The sequence below is a fragment of the Nannobrachium achirus genome (assembly GCF_963921795.1).
Source record: "Nannobrachium achirus genome assembly, chromosome: 1".
Taxonomy (NCBI): Eukaryota; Metazoa; Chordata; class Actinopteri; order Myctophiformes; family Myctophidae; genus Nannobrachium; species Nannobrachium achirus.
Genome location: NC_137810.1, coordinates 28374204 through 28392027, shown reverse-complemented (window position 1 = coordinate 28392027; position 17824 = coordinate 28374204). Strand labels below are relative to the sequence as shown.

General features: G+C 40.7%; 1 protein-coding gene across 1 annotated transcript; it reads right to left on the bottom strand.

The window, feature by feature from the left end:
• Positions 1-4837: 4837 nt before the first annotated feature.
• dnai4 (dynein axonemal intermediate chain 4) lies at positions 4838-16825 on the bottom strand (the record flags this gene model as incomplete). Its single annotated transcript, XM_080727928.1, has 16 exons — positions 4838-4888; positions 6466-6619; positions 7497-7723; positions 8843-8941; positions 9150-9268; positions 10234-10391; positions 11993-12144; positions 12459-12545; positions 12728-12882; positions 13053-13238; positions 13579-13740; positions 14327-14466; positions 14582-14738; positions 15640-15752; positions 16138-16323; positions 16821-16825. 16 exons carry the CDS (start codon positions 16823-16825, stop codon positions 4838-4840), a joined length of 2151 nt encoding a protein of 716 aa, XP_080584054.1.
• Positions 16826-17824: the final 999 nt, after the last annotated feature.

The window sequence follows — 17824 nt, the reverse complement described above, 5'->3', positions numbered from 1 at the left end:
ACCAGTGAGAGAGCTCATTACCACAATTTATTTACATCTTATTATTGTGGGCTCACCTGAAAGGCGAGAACAACAATTTATTTGATTAAGAGTTTTTATTTTAGTTTTTTTTATTATTATTATTTCTTTACGAGCGAGCCCACACTGTTTCGTAGGAACAGCACTTCTAGTTTCTTATAGTGTGGTTCTAATGAAGCAGATGAATCAGGGGGAAAAAATACCCTGACATTCCCCCTGAGAAAACGTAATAAAAATATGTTGATTGAATATTTATAGGCTATATCCATTGACTTTAATTAAAAATGTAACTGTAAATTAAACAAGAATTGACACAGTCAATATAAAATCTGGTGGAATGGTGTGGTGAACTACAATTATTTAAAACTGAATTTAGTAGTAGACCTGTGGTAATATATTGTGCTATAGTGCTTGCAGCCATGTCAGAAATAGTGGCCAGTGGTCTTTTCTACCTCCTCCCCTCCTTATATGCTCATCCTGTCATTTTCTCCTTTTTGTAGTTTTTATTTTTCACTAAAATAGTGTATTACAAAAGAAAAAGTTTTTACAGTGTAAAAGAAAGTCTATTACAAAAGAAAGTGTTTACAGTGTACTCTTTAATGTCGGCTACGAAGCTTGCGGAGCATCTGCTGTACACAGCTAATAGTCCAGTCATTATATGAAAAAACCTAAAACAAATTGCAATAGTACTTACTATACACTACACTGTAGTGTTTAGATGAATTCTAGCTTGATCTAACCAAGATCACTACATAATCACATACATGCACAGATATGCACTTTCAATCTATACTATAATTTTCCGAATGTCTGAGTGAGTGTCTGTCACGCGTATTTGGAATTGACACCAGGCCTCCAGACGGAGCCGCTCGATTGTCCACGACACTGCAAGCGGCGCGCAGGCCAGCGGACCTTGGTCCTGCTCTTCGCCCCCGAGCGCCGCAGGCGCGAGTGGCCGCGAAGAGCGGGCCAGGGCCGCGCGGCCGGCGGAGCGCCGCGCGAGTTACGAAGCCGTGGTGAATGCAATCGTTATATTTATGCCCAGGCCGTAAGGCCTGGGCAAGCCCACGATAAACGCCCTGTCCAAGCGACTACAATTGAGCGCTCCCTAGCTCCGCTTCAGCCAATCAAAAGCTTCGGTGGGCGGGGTTTCCCTGGAGGCCTGGTGTCAATTCCAAATACGCGTCTGTCACAGCGTTTCTCCTCAATGGCTGGAGCAATTGATCTGAAATCGCATCACCATTAGCATATGAACACACCTGACATAACTGTGAAGCCCATTTGTCACTTTCACAAATCATATGCTGTATATTAGCATTTTTATGGTGTATCTATCTATTCTGCATCTAGCATGAGACATATCTATTCTGCATCTAGCTTGAGGCAACATGTTTAACCAGCTCTCTCTGTGTGTGTTTGTGTTTGTGTGTGTGTGTGTGTGTGTGTGTGTGTGTGTGTGTGTGTGTGTGTGTGTGTGTGTGTGTGTGTGTGTGTGTGGGCGGGGGGGGTTTACAGATGTTGTCCAAAAATCATGCAGGTCGGTACACAGTATCTCTGTAGCCATTAAACGGGTATTTCTTACATTGATGCTCCTACATATTATCATGCCAGCACCAGTTAAAGTTACTTTCCATCCCTCATGTGCACACATCCCATAACCCACACACTGCACATCATTTCGGAGCTCATATCTTTGAACGGGTAAGGGCTAGTACAGTATAATCCACAACAGTCCTATGGATAAATGAGCAAATAAAACATGCAGACCACCATCATCACCAGCAAGTGAATGAGACAACATAGTCTACTCTGACTTGAGCCAAAACAGTAACAATCAAACACTACCTTAAAAATAGCAGCTTAAATATGTGGAGATGTTGTGCAGAATATACAATCACTAATCAATAGCAGCAGTGCTCAAGCAAATGTGCAATAAGAGTCAAGCATGTGTACATAGAAATGGAATAGGAAATAGAAATGAAAAAAGAAGCAGTAGGGCTATTATGAATGGGTGAAGAATGAACATGATTACATACAAAAATGAGTGCATGCAATCAGAACTTTGTTTAGTTAGCTAAAGTATTGAAAACAATTAAGCGTTCTGTCTGATAATATCTACTGTACAAACAGGCTAGATCTATAGGCTATATGAGATTGGCATTACAGGAAATTCTTGTTTCAACAGCAATTCAGAGTTTTTAACTACATCTATGATCCTGTGAACATTTTGAGAACTAGGACTGAATTTCTGAAACAATAATATTGTGATGCCTACATATTGTTATACATGTCCTTTAAGCCCCAATGAGCACCAGGCAAGATGCATAACACTTAACCACTTTAACTCTGGTGTCCTGGTTTGGGGGATTTGAGGGGAGCATCATTGCTATAATGGAAGTAAATCTAGACTTTTTGACTTGCTAGCTTTTAGATTATTTTTGCATGACATAATCATATGACTAATTTCCATACTTTAGATAACTAGACACATTGTTGCAACACACCAAACCATTCTTCATATTGATTTGGGAGCCCACACATGACATTCATAAAGTGCTATCATGTGTCACTAGTGTGTGCTTGAAAAGTTACCTATGCTTTAATAATGATGTTGGATAAGAAAGAAGAAAGCCAGGAAGAAGATGTTCTGTTGCTTGCTCACCCACATGGTGCACCTGATCCCCAAGTTATCATACATCACTTTCTTCCTTGAGGGTAACGTTACTATCTCAAATGTAGCGCTGTGTATGTGCCGAAAAAGCTGATCTACAAGCCCATATCGGATCACTGATTTGACACGTTATGAGCTTGTAGATCAGCTGCAAAACCTGTAATATGATTGGGTGGAACCCCTCGAGCCAATCAGATTTCAGCTAAATTTTGGACTATTCCAAGGTAACGGGGGTATCACCAGTCTCCCCCCGTGTCAAACACTCAAGCTCATTAAGTGGACTGACCCATCATCCCAGTTCGTTCTCAGGTCAGACAGCCAGGCACCGGGCAGCGCGCATCCTTTGATATTGGCTGCGTGACACCCGACAAGTAGAAGCATACACACTTGCACAGGCAGTGCGCACTCGCAGCTGAGAGCTGTAGCAGCTAATTAGATCGTGTGTCTCATTCGGCCGTCCTAATTCATACCTAGGCTTTTTGAAAATAGCCGATCTACAAGCTCACAACGTGAGCGTCACGGCAACCACACTTGCAATTTCCAATTGCATCTTTCTAGTTCATATATTAATAACCCCAGTCATTAATTACTATAGCCTAGTTATATTAATAACAATGAGCTATTTTGTTTTCCTAAATACAATCTTGAATGGGACCTCTGACACCACGGCTTAACATCATTTATCTGACAATGTTTGATTGTGTGTGTGCGTATATATATATATATATATATATATATATAATATATATATATATATATATGTTACAGTATGTTCAAGAAACCAGTAAAAGTTGTCAAGGAGCACTCGTTTTGACGTTCACCACACACTAATCACCACCAGATGGCGACGTCAGCCACTGGATAAGAGAGTTACGTCACGCTTTGAACTCGCCGCAGACCGGAAGTGTTTACTCTTTATTTACTAGCCTAGCCTAGCCTAGCCTAGCCTAGCCATTAGCTCCATTGTAGTCACTTGGACAGGGCGTTTAACGTGCGCTTGCCCAGGCCTTACGGCCTGGGCATAAATATAACGATTGCATTCACCACGGCTTCGTAACTCGCGCGGCGCTCCGCCGGCCGCGCGGCCCTGGCCCGCTCTTCGCGGCCACTCGCGCCTGCGGCGCTCGGGGGCGAAGAGCAGGACCAAGGTCCGCTGGCCTTCGCGCCGCTTGGGGCTTCGTGGACCCAGGGGGGCCTCGTAACTCGTTTGGGCTTCGTGGATACAGGGGGGCTTCGGTAGCCGCTCGCAGTGTCGTGGACAATAGAGCGGCGCACCGCCTGGAATACGTTGTTGTGGCGACCGCTTGCTCCGCCCCGTGCCGCACCTCGAGTGCTCCGCGTCTCGAATGTGCTGTTTCTCTAATATACTATGACATATATATATCTCCACTGAACACATCTCCACTGAAACCTCTCTGCCTCTGCCAAGCCTAATAATGCATTGTACAGCATATTTCTTTGCATTGTATTATTTTGTTTTCTAAGCTGAAATTATCATATAAACTGCTTCATAAGGGTGATGTATCCCTTAGATCTAAGACTGACTTTGTATCTGCATTTAAATATCATCAGGACTGAAACAAGTCCAGCAAAAATACATTTCACCAATTCATAGCAGTCCTAGGCTTTTCATACCCTTTCAAATTGTTCATACTTTTAAAGGCTTCTCAAACCTTATGACCACAGAAACAAAGAACCTTCAGTGTCTCTAAAATTGGAAGTGCAAGTCCAAAAACTGACATGTGGCATACAGTATAGAAATAAAAATAAATTAAGTTTACAATATTTGTTTTAATAGCACTTGGCCATAATGCATGCTATACTGATGCACAGGTCCTCATCTGGGTCGGTATGTGTTGGTAATCAAGCCCACAACTTGCCATTATGCTTTTTAGGTTCTACGTTCCCTCAATACTTTGAGGATATTATAAATGTAGGGAGCACATGTTAAAAAATAATTTAATATTCAGTATCAAATAAAACCGGGTGAACATGACGTCATCAGATAAAATCTGGTAATCTGGTAATGGTTTTGTTGATCAGGAGACACTTAACATGGAGACACTCAGTCGTCCATTTCCCTTGTGGCTAAGTATTACAAGGGCACGCGTGCGTGCGCGTTCCTGAGACTATGCATGTGTGCGTGTTTTAAAGTAGGCTGGCAAGGGTGGAGCCAATGATATTTTCCAAAGTATCCACCTGAAAGACAAAAGCAAAAGAGAGTCTTTTCATCACTGTTGACAATGACAGCAGAACTTCCAATGACAGACTTACTCACTGAGGATGTAATGGTTTAAATTGCCAGCATAAAAGGCTATATGGCTGGTAAAAGTGCATTTACACAGAGAACAATATAGTGTGCAGTCAATAAAGGGAAAGATTGCAATGTGGTGATGGGACTCCATTCAATATGCTCTACTAGACCCACACCCTGTTATCAGCAGGGGTGGAAGAAGTACTGAAATTTTTTACGTAAGTAAAAGTATCAATATAATACCACAATGTAGAAATACTCTGTTACAAGTAAAAGTTTAGTGTTGAAAATGTACTTGAGTAAGAGTAGTACAAAAGTATCAAAATATACGTATTGGCATACAAATATAAGTAAGTACCACAAGTAAAAGTACTCATTATGCAGTATGTCCCATTTCACAGGTTTGTCATACCAGTAAGACTCCCTAATCGGGAGATAAGCCACTGTCAGGTCGCATACACAGACTTTAGAAGGCAATGGTAGCCAATCAGGAGGGAATATGGGAAATGGGACAGATCCAGGTTGCTGACATGACTTTAGAGATACTGTGTACCGCTTTGTGTGATTTTAGGACAAAATCTGTAGGACCAGTGTCCAAAATGAGGGGTGGAGGTTGTGATTTGCCATCCAAGGAGTGTGCGTGCAAAGTTTGGCATTGATAGGGCCAACGGTGATGTTATAATATAAAAAATCTTCAAAGTAACAAAGGTTTTCAAATAATTGTACTAGTGGAGTAAAAAGTACAATATTTTCCTCTGAGAAAGGGCGTCGATACGAACACAATTGGCCTGTGTTCGGGGGAGGGAAGCCAGGAGGGGAGGGAGATATTGGTCATTGCACATAATCCTAGGTGCTGGGGCGTCACCCGTCAGCGGGGAGTGTTGGGCTCTACGAGTCTACGTCCTCCTGTTAGGGGCTCCTCACTGGCAGGTGAGTCAGTAGGATACAACAGCACTGACAACACAGAAATGTGTGAGGGGAGGAATCAATTGGCATAACAACTAAATTGGGGAGAAAAAGGGGGTAAAAATAATTGGCTACTCCTACTACTAAAAAAAGGGATTGAAAATATGTCAAAATTGTAGCCTTCTTAGTATGTATACTTAGTTACTTTATACAACTGGATATCTGTGTAACATTTGTATGTGCATCCATGGACTTTGACATCTTACATCTTAAATCTTTACATCTTATGCATGAACCTAAAGTTGGGGTTCCCAAAGGTTTCCATGCCAAAAGAAAGAAGAAAAGAGCAAATATAGGCGACAAGCTAACAACGTGTCTGCTCAAAACGTGTTTTGCTACTTTCAAACATTTTCAAAATGTTTTAACAGTTATGAACATAATGACAACCAAAATAGGTACACCATGTTGACGTGATTCAACTGGCACAATAATGTATGCACTGAAATTGAAAGCCTGTAAACCTAATGAATTCTGTTTGACTGAGGGATGGGCTGGTGATCTGATCTGATATGACATGCACTCCTGGAATGTGAGAGGCACGTCTGTTATATTTTACCTGGTTTCCTTCTCCCACCATGAGGTCCTTGAGCTTGTAGACGCCAACCTGTCCGTTGCTGTCTCCTACTAGGATGCAGTCTGTCTGGGTTGCAAACAGTAGTGAGGTCAACGTAACCCCAGGGCCAGCCAAGCACACAATGGTCGGGTCCAGGCTAGAGGAGACCAGCAGAATACATGGTGGTCAACCTGAATATTTTAAACCATTAAAACCGTTTTACACTTTAGCGCTAGCTATCAGAATAGTAAAGCGAGCTTGTATACCTGTGATTTTTGAAAGATCTTGCAATTTTGTGCAAATTTTAGAATATAACAATTTTAAGCAAACATTTTCAACTAAAATCTTTGCTTTTGGGGGTCCTTAATTGACACGCATGAAAGGTTTTGAACACCTCTGATCATACTTGGTGCACTCTTTTTCCCTCTACCAAATCTCTTTGCCGAAACTAAGCCAGCTACAATAAAATGATTTAGAACATTCTGTGGTTAAGTGGTCAAAGGGGCATGAAACCATAGACAGCAGGTTAAAAACATAATAGGCAAGCAATGCAGCCGCAGCTAATACAATTAATAATGGGTGTGTTTGATTTAGGTGTACCAAAGAGACAATATGCAAGCATAGCCAGTAGGCAACAGTACTGTCAACGGACATAATACACCTACATCTACACACCCATTATTCATTTGATTAGCTACAGCTGTGTTAATTACGTCACGATGTAGGCCTACTATAAGGTAAGTAAGTCTTATGCAGTCTGTCATTTTTAACCCAAACAAGGCGAACATGCTACAGAATCGGCCTAGGGTTTATGGCCAAGTGAATAAATATGAGAGAGAGAGAGAGAGAGAGAGAGAGAGAGAGAGAGAGAGAGAGAGAGAGAGAGAGAGATAGAGAGAGAGAGAGAGAGTATAGCAGTGTGGAGTTGAGTAAAGAGACACAAAGTCAAACAGAGCAAAAAAATCACACCCAGTCCCAGTGTGAAGTGAGCGGTGCCTTTTATACGGTACATGCCAAAACGATGAGGGGCTCACATGCTGGATCCCAGGTCCCAGATCTCTATGCCTCCCTCATTGACAGCACCAAACACCGTGGCCCATGTTGGAGACCACATGACGTCATAGACAGCCCTCTGGGCCGAGGTGAATATTAACACGGGTGTGAGCAGGTCCTGCCTCCACAGCTGGATGGTCCAGTCAGAGGAGCAGCTCAGGAAGATATCCGGGCAGAATGGAGACCATGTAATCCGATATAGAGGCCCCTTGGGGTGAGTAAGATGCAAATTACTATTCACAAGTACTATTCAAGACAGAAACCCCTCAAGAAAAAGTTATATAAATCTTTCCTTTTCTTTGCAAACACCTTTGCCTTGCATGATAACATCACAATTATTCTATTTAAAAAATAAATAAACTTCCATAAGGGTGCATGCGATCTTAAAACAAATTAAACTTAGTCAGCATGCAAAACCCACAGCACTGACAATTAATGGTGATAAATCTCTACAGAAGCTGCCTAAAACTGCCAGTAATAAGGGAAAGGCAAGGATTGTATAATAAGTTATACCACATTTATTGGAAACTGTTTTGTATTAAAGGTTCCATTATTAATCAAAATGTCAGCAAAGTGGTTGCTGGGAAAGTCACAAATTGCCTTTTTACATTTTGATGTAGTACTCAGTCAATTAAGTTGTATGTCTGCTTTCTAGCATAGTCTGCTGTCAGAATGTGTCCTGCAACGTCCTATTGTTTTTTTTTTACACACACGTAGCCTACAGTGGAGGGATTGGGATTGTATTACAAGCTATTTTATTGTTTTATTGTTCCTAAAACCCATCGACCTACATGTATACATGTACAGCGTACTTGGTCTATCGGATTCGATTAGCCTGCACTTTATTGATACCACAGGGGGTAATGGTTCTGGCAGCCAAGATACTGTATATAAAGGTAGATAAAATAATAATAAAAACTATGTTCCATGCAAGATTGGCTGTTACTGGGGGCTATATACTGCAGACAAAGACTGGGTTTGTAAATTGTGATATCAAGGGAATTGAAAATGAGTTTCACTTGTCCCTTATTTTATGAGCTGCATCACAAATGATTTAAGATATTTCAAAACTCAGATTTGATGTGGTTCATTGATGCAGAGAAACATAAATGGCTTTTTTTAAACACAAAGTATTAGCATTTACTGAATATGGTCTAATCAAAAACCTGGAATAAGTGAACACAGAGAACTTAATTAGTACTCTCAGTATTCATGTACCTACTATAGCGTTGATTTAACTCTGAATGTGTAAATCTCAATTTTACTGTACATTCAGAGTTAAATCAACACTGTTCTACTGTAAGGACAACAATGGATTATATTGTACCTTGTGTCCTCTGTAGGTCTCCAGAACCTGCTCATGGTAGGAACATGAACACTTGTGGATCTGGCCGTCCTCTGTACCAGCCAGGTAGATGTTGGATTCCTGGAGGAACAGTGCAAGTTGTGTGATGCTTGTACAGCAAATTGATGAGGATTTATGCAGGTCAGGAATCACACAATTGGCTTCAATCGATTAATGTATCATTAATGTAAACTATTTCTGAGGACACTGTATCCATGAAAGTGGAATGTGAAAATATCCATGTTTGATAAGTAGACTATATCTTTTTATTTTTCAGTAGAAAATGTACCGCTGGATGGAAATCGAAACAGAGGCCTGGGGTGAGTCTTGAAATCAATGTTTTTTTGTCCTTGTCTTTGGGCTGTTTCTTAGACTTGTCATCATGTGTTCTCTTCAGCTTCATCAGGTCTATAGCAGAGGAGAACACAAGTAACTGTTAGAGGTGATACCGTACATGATACTAAAAGGATACAGTTAGATCAGCGGTTCCCAACCTTTTCTGGATCAGGGCCCACTTCAAAATCTGGTCACTGTTCTTGGCCAACCCTGAGTGCATTTTCAGAGCATGTTTATTTTAATGATCAATCAATCGATTGTGTTGCGGCTTGATCATTTAAGTTCCTATTTATCGGTATCACAGTGAAAACCCGATTTTCTAGGTTTTAAAAAACAAATGCCAAGATGTAAATGTTAAATATTAATCATATTATCATTAAAATCGTAGTTATTTAGCCAATTATTGAATATCCCACTAGTGGGCCCTGACTAACAGGTTGGGCATCGCTGATTTACATACAGTACATGGTGAGTTCTGGTTACATAACCTGATTGGACAAACGGCATTGGCACTCATTCAGGGCTGACATGTTGCTTATGTTATGTGTTATCTCATAATATGTTGCTTATTATTGTGTTGCATTCTGGTTGGTGGAATCCTCACGGAACAACAGTATATGGTGGAATAAGCGTCAAAATCATCAACAATAATCATCATCACTCAGGATTGTTCACTACGGGCCCAATCTTGTGCGCTCCCTTACCCCTTATGCCTAAACCTTTTTGGAATTTTTTACTATTTTGCTAAACATTTTGAAATTGTTCGAATAGCCGATCTACAAGCTCAGAATGTGTCCATGTAGATCAGCTATTTTCACTATTTTAAAATGTTTTTCAAAATAGTAAATTAGAATCCCAAAAGGTTTAGGCATAAGGGGTAACGCAAGATAGGGCCCTTAGTGTACAACGTTATACTGTATTTTAGCATGGCTGTGATCTGTGAAATACAGTATCCTCGGCACTCGTGCCTACAACCGAATCACTGCCGTGCAACCATAATCTTTCTGAAAAACGCTTTATTTTCGTTCATACAATACCTATGCAGCTGAGACCTTTGTGCATGAACCAGGTGCTGATCCTGCCATCAGCAGACACAGAGATGAGAGCTTCTCCCTTTTCATCCCCTGATAAGCCTGTCTCCTGTTCAATCCACTTGACCTGCCACACTGGACTGCTGTGCTTATCAGCACACTCACTACACGCATACACACACACCAAAAGAGTAGGTATTTATTTAATCATGTCAATGTTGAGTCTACGTGACATTTCTTCAGAATGAAAATGTGTGGTTTTTGTTATTATTTTCACTTTTTCCTCCACTGTAGTATGCAAAACAAGAGAAGCGGAGGATTCATAATCCCCCATTTCAGTTTTTTGGAGTGTTTTGTCATTATGATTTTAAGCTAACAATGTCTGCATATTGCACTATATATATCCCCTGAAGAGGGAAACCTAAACGGCAGTCAGTGAAGGACAGAAAACAGTTCATCACCCTGGAAAAGCTAGAGCATTGGATGGAAATGTTTTTTTTTCTTTTTTTTTGCAGTGGACGTGCGTTATTCCTTTTTGATTCCACCTAATTAACCAGAAACAACAAATCTGTGGGGTGAGGTGGAAAAACAAAACGTTTCCCACAGGGTCATTAAATGTGTTTGCTGGCCATTCACTTATTTCCGGCATAATACATTTTCCTTTTTCCCCTTCCACACAATAAGCATCCTGTTTTCAGTATGTCAAAGACACAACCCAGAATGTGCTTGGCCATATACATGTTATATTCTGTGTAATGCATTTTGAAGTGTTTGACTTGTAGATGGGGAAATATGCTTTTCTCAATATGCATTACATATCATAAATCAAAGTGCAAAGGTGTTTTAGTTCTGTGCTGGCAAGCATCAGCAGTACTTATTATATACATTATACTTATATTATACCAGTAAGACGCCCTAAGGGTGAGAAGCGACTTTGCCCTAAAGGGCAAGAAGCGACTTCGCCCTAAAGGGCGAGGTTACGCTGAAACAACAGAGACTAACACAATAGGTCCATATGGGCATTCCCAGATATGGGCTTAATATTGATGACATCAGGAATCTCCATATTATGGGCATTAAAGGGACAAGGACGGAATTAATTTGCAATTGTGACTTGTGTCATGACAACAACACTGGTTATCATGAGTCTGACACAATATGTCCATATATGGGCATTCCCAGATATGGGCTTAATATTGATGACATCAGGGATCTCCATATACAGTATGGGCATAAAAGGGACAAGGACAGAATTAATTTTCAAGTGTGACTCGCATCACAGCAACCATATATTGTGTCAGTCTCGTGTGGTCTGCCCTTTTATGTCCATATACAGTATGTGCATTCCCAGATATGGGCTTCATATTGACGACATCAGGGATCTCCATATATGGGCATAAAATGGAGCGTGACATGAGGCGTGACTGACTGACGCACATGAGCTGCAGGTTTTCATAGTAAATGCTACCTAGGGCTTGTACAGTATGAAACATTAAGTCAATACATTTAAGAGGAGGGAAATCAAATTAATAATACAAAAACAATACAAAAAATAGCAAATCTGTGGGTAACATTGTTCTAACATGTTTTAGGTTTCAACAATCAGACCTATTGATTTGGCACATTAGTTAATCTTGCCTGATTGTGAAGGTATATTGCCACCTGCTGACAATAAATGAAACAATAGCCCCACCTGCTGTCAACAAGTGATACATTTTTTCAACACTGTGTTACAAATGTCAATATCTAGAAGCAACAACCTCACCTGCTGTCAATGATAGGTGTCTTCTCTTGACTCTGGACATTGTAGGAAGCTATGCTGCCATCATGCATCCCCACAGCTAGCTGGCTGGCATTACTAGCTGAGAAGTCCAGAGCTGTCACACCACTTTCACAGTGAAAGATACGCTCAGGCCACTGCAACACAGACACAATATGAACTATCCAATGGGACATTTGTTGTTTGTCTACAATAAATTAATAACATCTAGTGGGAGGGATGCATACTGGCCATACTGTAGATGGAATCTTTGGCTGGTATTTTTAAGCTGTTCTAAGGTCAACATGAACCACAGCACAATTGACTGGCTCTTGGATGTGGTGTGATCGCTCCTTTTTAATCTGTACCCTATCGGCTGATTTCCTATTTTAGTTTTTCAACTGTCATTATGACACATTGAAACATAAGATGGAGAAACATAGGTAATAGAAACAAAGGGCCCATAACCTACCGTGGGATTTTTGAGAGACCAACAGCAGACTAGGCCTGATTTCTGTTCTTTGAAGTCAAACTGACCGTAGCCCACTGCCAGAAGATCCTTAGACAGTAAGCACAAAAACATAGGGAGACGTTACAGCTTACTGCTATCACGGTAGACAACCACAGAATCCAGCGTGAGCTCTCAACATGCAACACACTGGAAAGACATGCAGGATGTCTCAAGGACGTTTGTAAGGACAACTCCCAATTAATCCTCTGGGTAACAGGCGACGTGATTACCGGGTTTTTCTTGTTCCAAGCCATACTGCTCACATTTCGTCCCACGGTGAGTTCACAGCTGAAGGTCCAGAGACGCTCCAGGGCTGGAGTCAGAGGGCTCTCCCCATCCTCCTCTATCTGCCCTGCTCCCTTGGCCTTCACCACACTGTCAGGGTCTATAACAACAATCAATAATGTAATCAATACTCAATATCAGTATCAACATTAGTTACATTGAAAGAGTCAGACATTTTTGGTTTTCCAACATTCTTGAGAATAGGTATTGGGATGGGAAAAAATAAAACATTGCATGTGGCGAATCTGGCGATGCATTATCTTTCTGTACCTTCCAGTATGGGTAGCTGTCTGTAGGCAGCCAGCTTGGACTGGAAAATATTTTCTAGGATGGTCCTCTCCATTACTAACAAGCTCTGCTGGAACCTCTCTGACTGCAATATCAGTTCTGGGTTTGACTCATCGGCCGCATGTGCCACAGAAGTCTCCATCTCTGTCCGGGAACTAGAACCAGTGGCTGGAGAGATATGTACATCAATGCAAACTTGGCCATACTAGAAGATTGAAGAAAACTGATTTGAACTTTAATATTGGTATTGTTTTCCAGTGTAAAGTGTTATTCTACCCTGGTTGTAGAACACAAACAGAAGCATTAAGGTTCTTAGAGTGGAGGTATTTCCCCCCCCCCATGCAATTAATTCGACATTTAGTCGAACAGAAGGCAGAAATCACCACTATACTGTAGATGTTTAATTATGTCAATGCATTGAATTACTTTTCAACAAGCCTGTGTTATCTAAGTTAATGATGCTGAATCATTACATGGGAAAATGTATAAACTTGTATTATACTGTTACCTAAACTGGCAGTGCTGACAACTGACATGGTCTTTTCTGGGCCTCTGCTGGCATCCATGATGGCCTGTGGAACAGCCTTGTCTGGGTCAGAGGTCAGGCCTGCTTCACCCTGCTCATCCCCACAGAAAGTGTCATACATTTCCCAAAGAGTAGCGCTGGTGGCTGTGGACATGGTGTGACAAAAGAATTACAATAAATGGTTTACATACAGAATTGCTTTGGCTAATGGTTTCTATTCTCGATGACCCAACATACAGTAAATGTTGTACAGAATTTAGTCTTGCGTAGCCAGATAACTATTCCACAATCTGTGAATGCTATATAGAGTCTGGAACTACACCTCCCAAAATCCAAGTAATGGAAGCTGGCATTTCCATTCACAAAAATATATTTTAAAATTTACATTTTATTTTTGTATTCCTATTCATTTTAATTTATATTAGGATACATTTGTGCGACGAAGACGAAACGGAAGTGGGGATGAGGCTGGCCACGCGAGACTATACAGAATTGTACTGTTATACAATAAAGCCCTCACTGTTAGTTTAAGTCTGAGAGGGTGAATATGCATTTGGGTAATTTTTTTTAATAACCACTGGGGTTTTATTAAAAATGATTAACATTGAACTGTCCTCATCCGTGATTGCACAGTGACCTTTAAACCCATATCCCCTTTGTCTGTTTACCCCTGAAAATGTGAAATTCAGTCATGACAAAGTGTGCAGAGAGGAGAATGATCTGGACAAACCTGCATCCGCCTTAGAAACGTTGTCAGTCTGGACCTCTTTGCTTTTAGGTGCCCCGTTGAATGTTTGCATTCCACGTTCAACGTATGTATCGTTGCCTATCCTGTTCTTGCAAAGCTCAACATAGAGTTTGCTTCTCTCTCTTAAGACAGTGGGAGAACAGCTTGTTAGAAGTAACAACAACAATAGAAAGTTATGTTACATTATGTTACATCAGTAGTTCTAACTATAGTTCAGAAAACCGAGAGTTTACACACTTTATCGCTTCTGCATCATCAGCATCCTCTGACACGATGACATCAGACATGTCCAGGTGTGAAATGGTGTCTGTCTCCGAGATGTAGCAATCAACAACCACATCCAGCATTTCTTCTCTCAAATGCTCCTTCACCTCCTCTCTTCTCACCTGTACATCTGTCCAAAACAGTTGTCATAGCAATGGATCTTAAGTAACCACAGTGTCTGTCAGTTAATTTCTACGTTGTAGAAACTACTCTGTATTTGTTCACCTAACAAAATGTTATACTAAGTAAGCCTAGCCAATGCCATGAGGCCCATAGGGCAGGAGCCCGTTTCCTTAGCGTGAGGCAGAACAAAATGCTATACATGTAGTTAAACCCTCTTGAATGTTATTGGCAAGATTCGGTAGGCTTTCAGTTGCTCATAGAGTAAAAATAGCACCTGTGCAAAGTGAGTGGTGCTCACTTCACATCAAACACTTCACAATCAAACAAGACACGTTTTTTTTTACACACCATTATAATGTTCTTATTTTGATCACAAGACCCAATTACCGAATGTCAAGTCTCCAGCTTTTCTTCACAATTTGTATGACACTTATTTGCACTATGGCATATTGGGAGTCCACTCGTACTAGAGCACTATTATGGTTCTCAAATGTTTTATTTTCAAGGATCCCCTTAACACTGAGAGTGTACAAATGGAACCAAATGGACCCCTAAGGGTCCTTTTGATTCCATTTGAACGCTCTCAGAGTTACAGACCAGTTAGGTTATTTAAGACTAGTTATTTGTTTTTCTAGTAATATTATTGCCAACTCATTTTGTATGTCCGTGGCAAAAATATAATCTTTACCAAAATGTCCACCACAAACCAGCATGGCGATGACCCCTATCTTGCAGAATGATATGCTATAATACAGTACAGAATACTTTATAAATGTATCAATCTGTTCAAAATGTATTATTTGGTCATGATCAGGTGGGAAAGCAGCTGAGGAAAAGGTAGGATAGATAGACAGATCCTAAGGCAAAACAGAAGGCAACATTATAAACAAAACAGGAAGTACATGAACCTGTGAGGCTTATGGATGTGTCTCTTTTATAAGATGGGTCTTCAATCTCCTCAGTCATTGACTCCATCGTAGATAGGCTCGATCTGGACACTACACTGCTACCAAAAATGGACCTGGAAAACATTGCAAAGTTGCAAACTACATAACCCAACATTTTCAGAAAATAGCTTATATTGGCTATTTTTGGGATAACACACACACACACACACACACACACACACACACACACACACACACACACACACACACACACACACACACACACACACACACACACACACACACACACACACCACCGCCACCACACCACCACCATCTAACCACTTGAGCCCCAGCATTCTTATTTTGGGGGGGAACATTCACCAACATTCACCAAAAATAGCAGATCTATACAAGCTTAAGCTGTTTTTGGTGAAGATTTCATGTAGACAGAAAAAGGGTGGTCGAAGTAACTTCGGTCCGTTTTACAGAGAATAATAGGGTTTACGTGGCTAATACCTGGTAGGCCCAGAGAAGCTTGCATTGGTTATGGTCTGGTAGAGAAAGTCTGATGCAGTGCCAGCAGAAGTGTCGTTGGCAAAGACCCTGCTGAGTTTGGCCTGCGGGACCCCCGGCTCCGGATGGAAGAGGGACTGGGGAGTGACGTCTTTGCCCTGTTCATCCAAGACCTGCAAGATCACTGAGCTGGTTTAAAATACCAATACTATAGGATGTGTCAATAGTGTGTTAATGTCAGACACATTCCACCACCACTACTACTACTACTACTACTACTACTACTAACTACTACTACTACTACTACTACTACTACTACTACTACTATTAGCCTACTACTACTACTACTACTACTACTACTACTACTACTACTAATAACTAAGGGTAATAATAATAGTAATAATAAAAACAATAATAATAAAGTTATAATTTGTTTTAATTATAATACCTGGATTTTTTGCCTGGGTATTTGCATTTTATCCATAACTTTGCTGTCAACAGCCAAACTGAAGCTTTTGTGGGCAGTACTGCGGTTGACTCTGCGCATCCCAGATATTGAGCCATTCATTATCCTGGAAGACCTACACAGTGTGAGAAAAATACAAGAAATGTGCATAAGAACTAGCAACCCCACAGTATGTCTGTCACTCAATTGGCTTCTTTAAATAGTCACAAAGTGAACTTACGGCATAGCCTTCAAGGTAGGTTTCTTCAGTTTTGATGAAGTGACAGACATAATTATGGTCTTGCTGTGGTGCAGAAAACACGTCTGTAGTTATTTGACATTAGTTTATTATGTGGTGGTTGGTTGCCATAGCAACACACCACATGGGTGGAGCGTCAGCGCCCCTGTTGGTGGAACCAAGGAATATCTACAAGGAACAGACAACACCCGGAAGTTGGCACGCCGGGTGGCCACTTTTGGGTGGCGGAAGTGACGAAGTGCTCATAGACGCTAATGTTAATTTTGGGTGGCCAAAGTGTCATGGCGGCGTCCCATGGAGCCTGAAATGACGAAAATGACGTTGGTGTCCGTTCCTTCTTTGATCTTCCTTGGGTGGAACTAGGAACCGAACGGAACAGGTTCGGTTCCCCCCCTCTCCCTCCGTCCTAACTAAGTACTTTTACTCAAGTACTGTAAAATTAAGTAAAATGTTGAGGTATTTGTACTTTACTTGAGTATTTCCAATTTCGAATACTTGTACTTCACTATATCTCGGATCCAAACATTAGCTAGGCTATATACCTTTACTCCACTAAATGTATTTGAAAACTTTGTAGATTTTGATTATGATACATTAACCACTTCAACCCTAAAATATTACAAACATTTTGGGACTTTTTGAAAATAGCAGCTATATCTACAAGCTCACAATGCACGTGGCAAGCGTAATTGTTGATCTGCTATTTTCAAAAGATGTGTAAACTTGTCTTGAAATGGGACATATTTGTGCATAATTAAGTAGCCTAATTGAGTAATTTTACTTTGCAGCTTTTAAGTTTTGATACAAATACTTTTGTAATTTTCCTCAAGTACATTTTGATTACAGGACTTTTACTTTACTACTTTTACTTAAATTACTTAAACTGCTTTGATATACGATTGGCACATGTGCCTGGTTTCATTCTGCAGCAGCAGGAGGAAACATTTTGAGCGTCTTGAACATTTTTGGCATCTCTTAATCCTTCA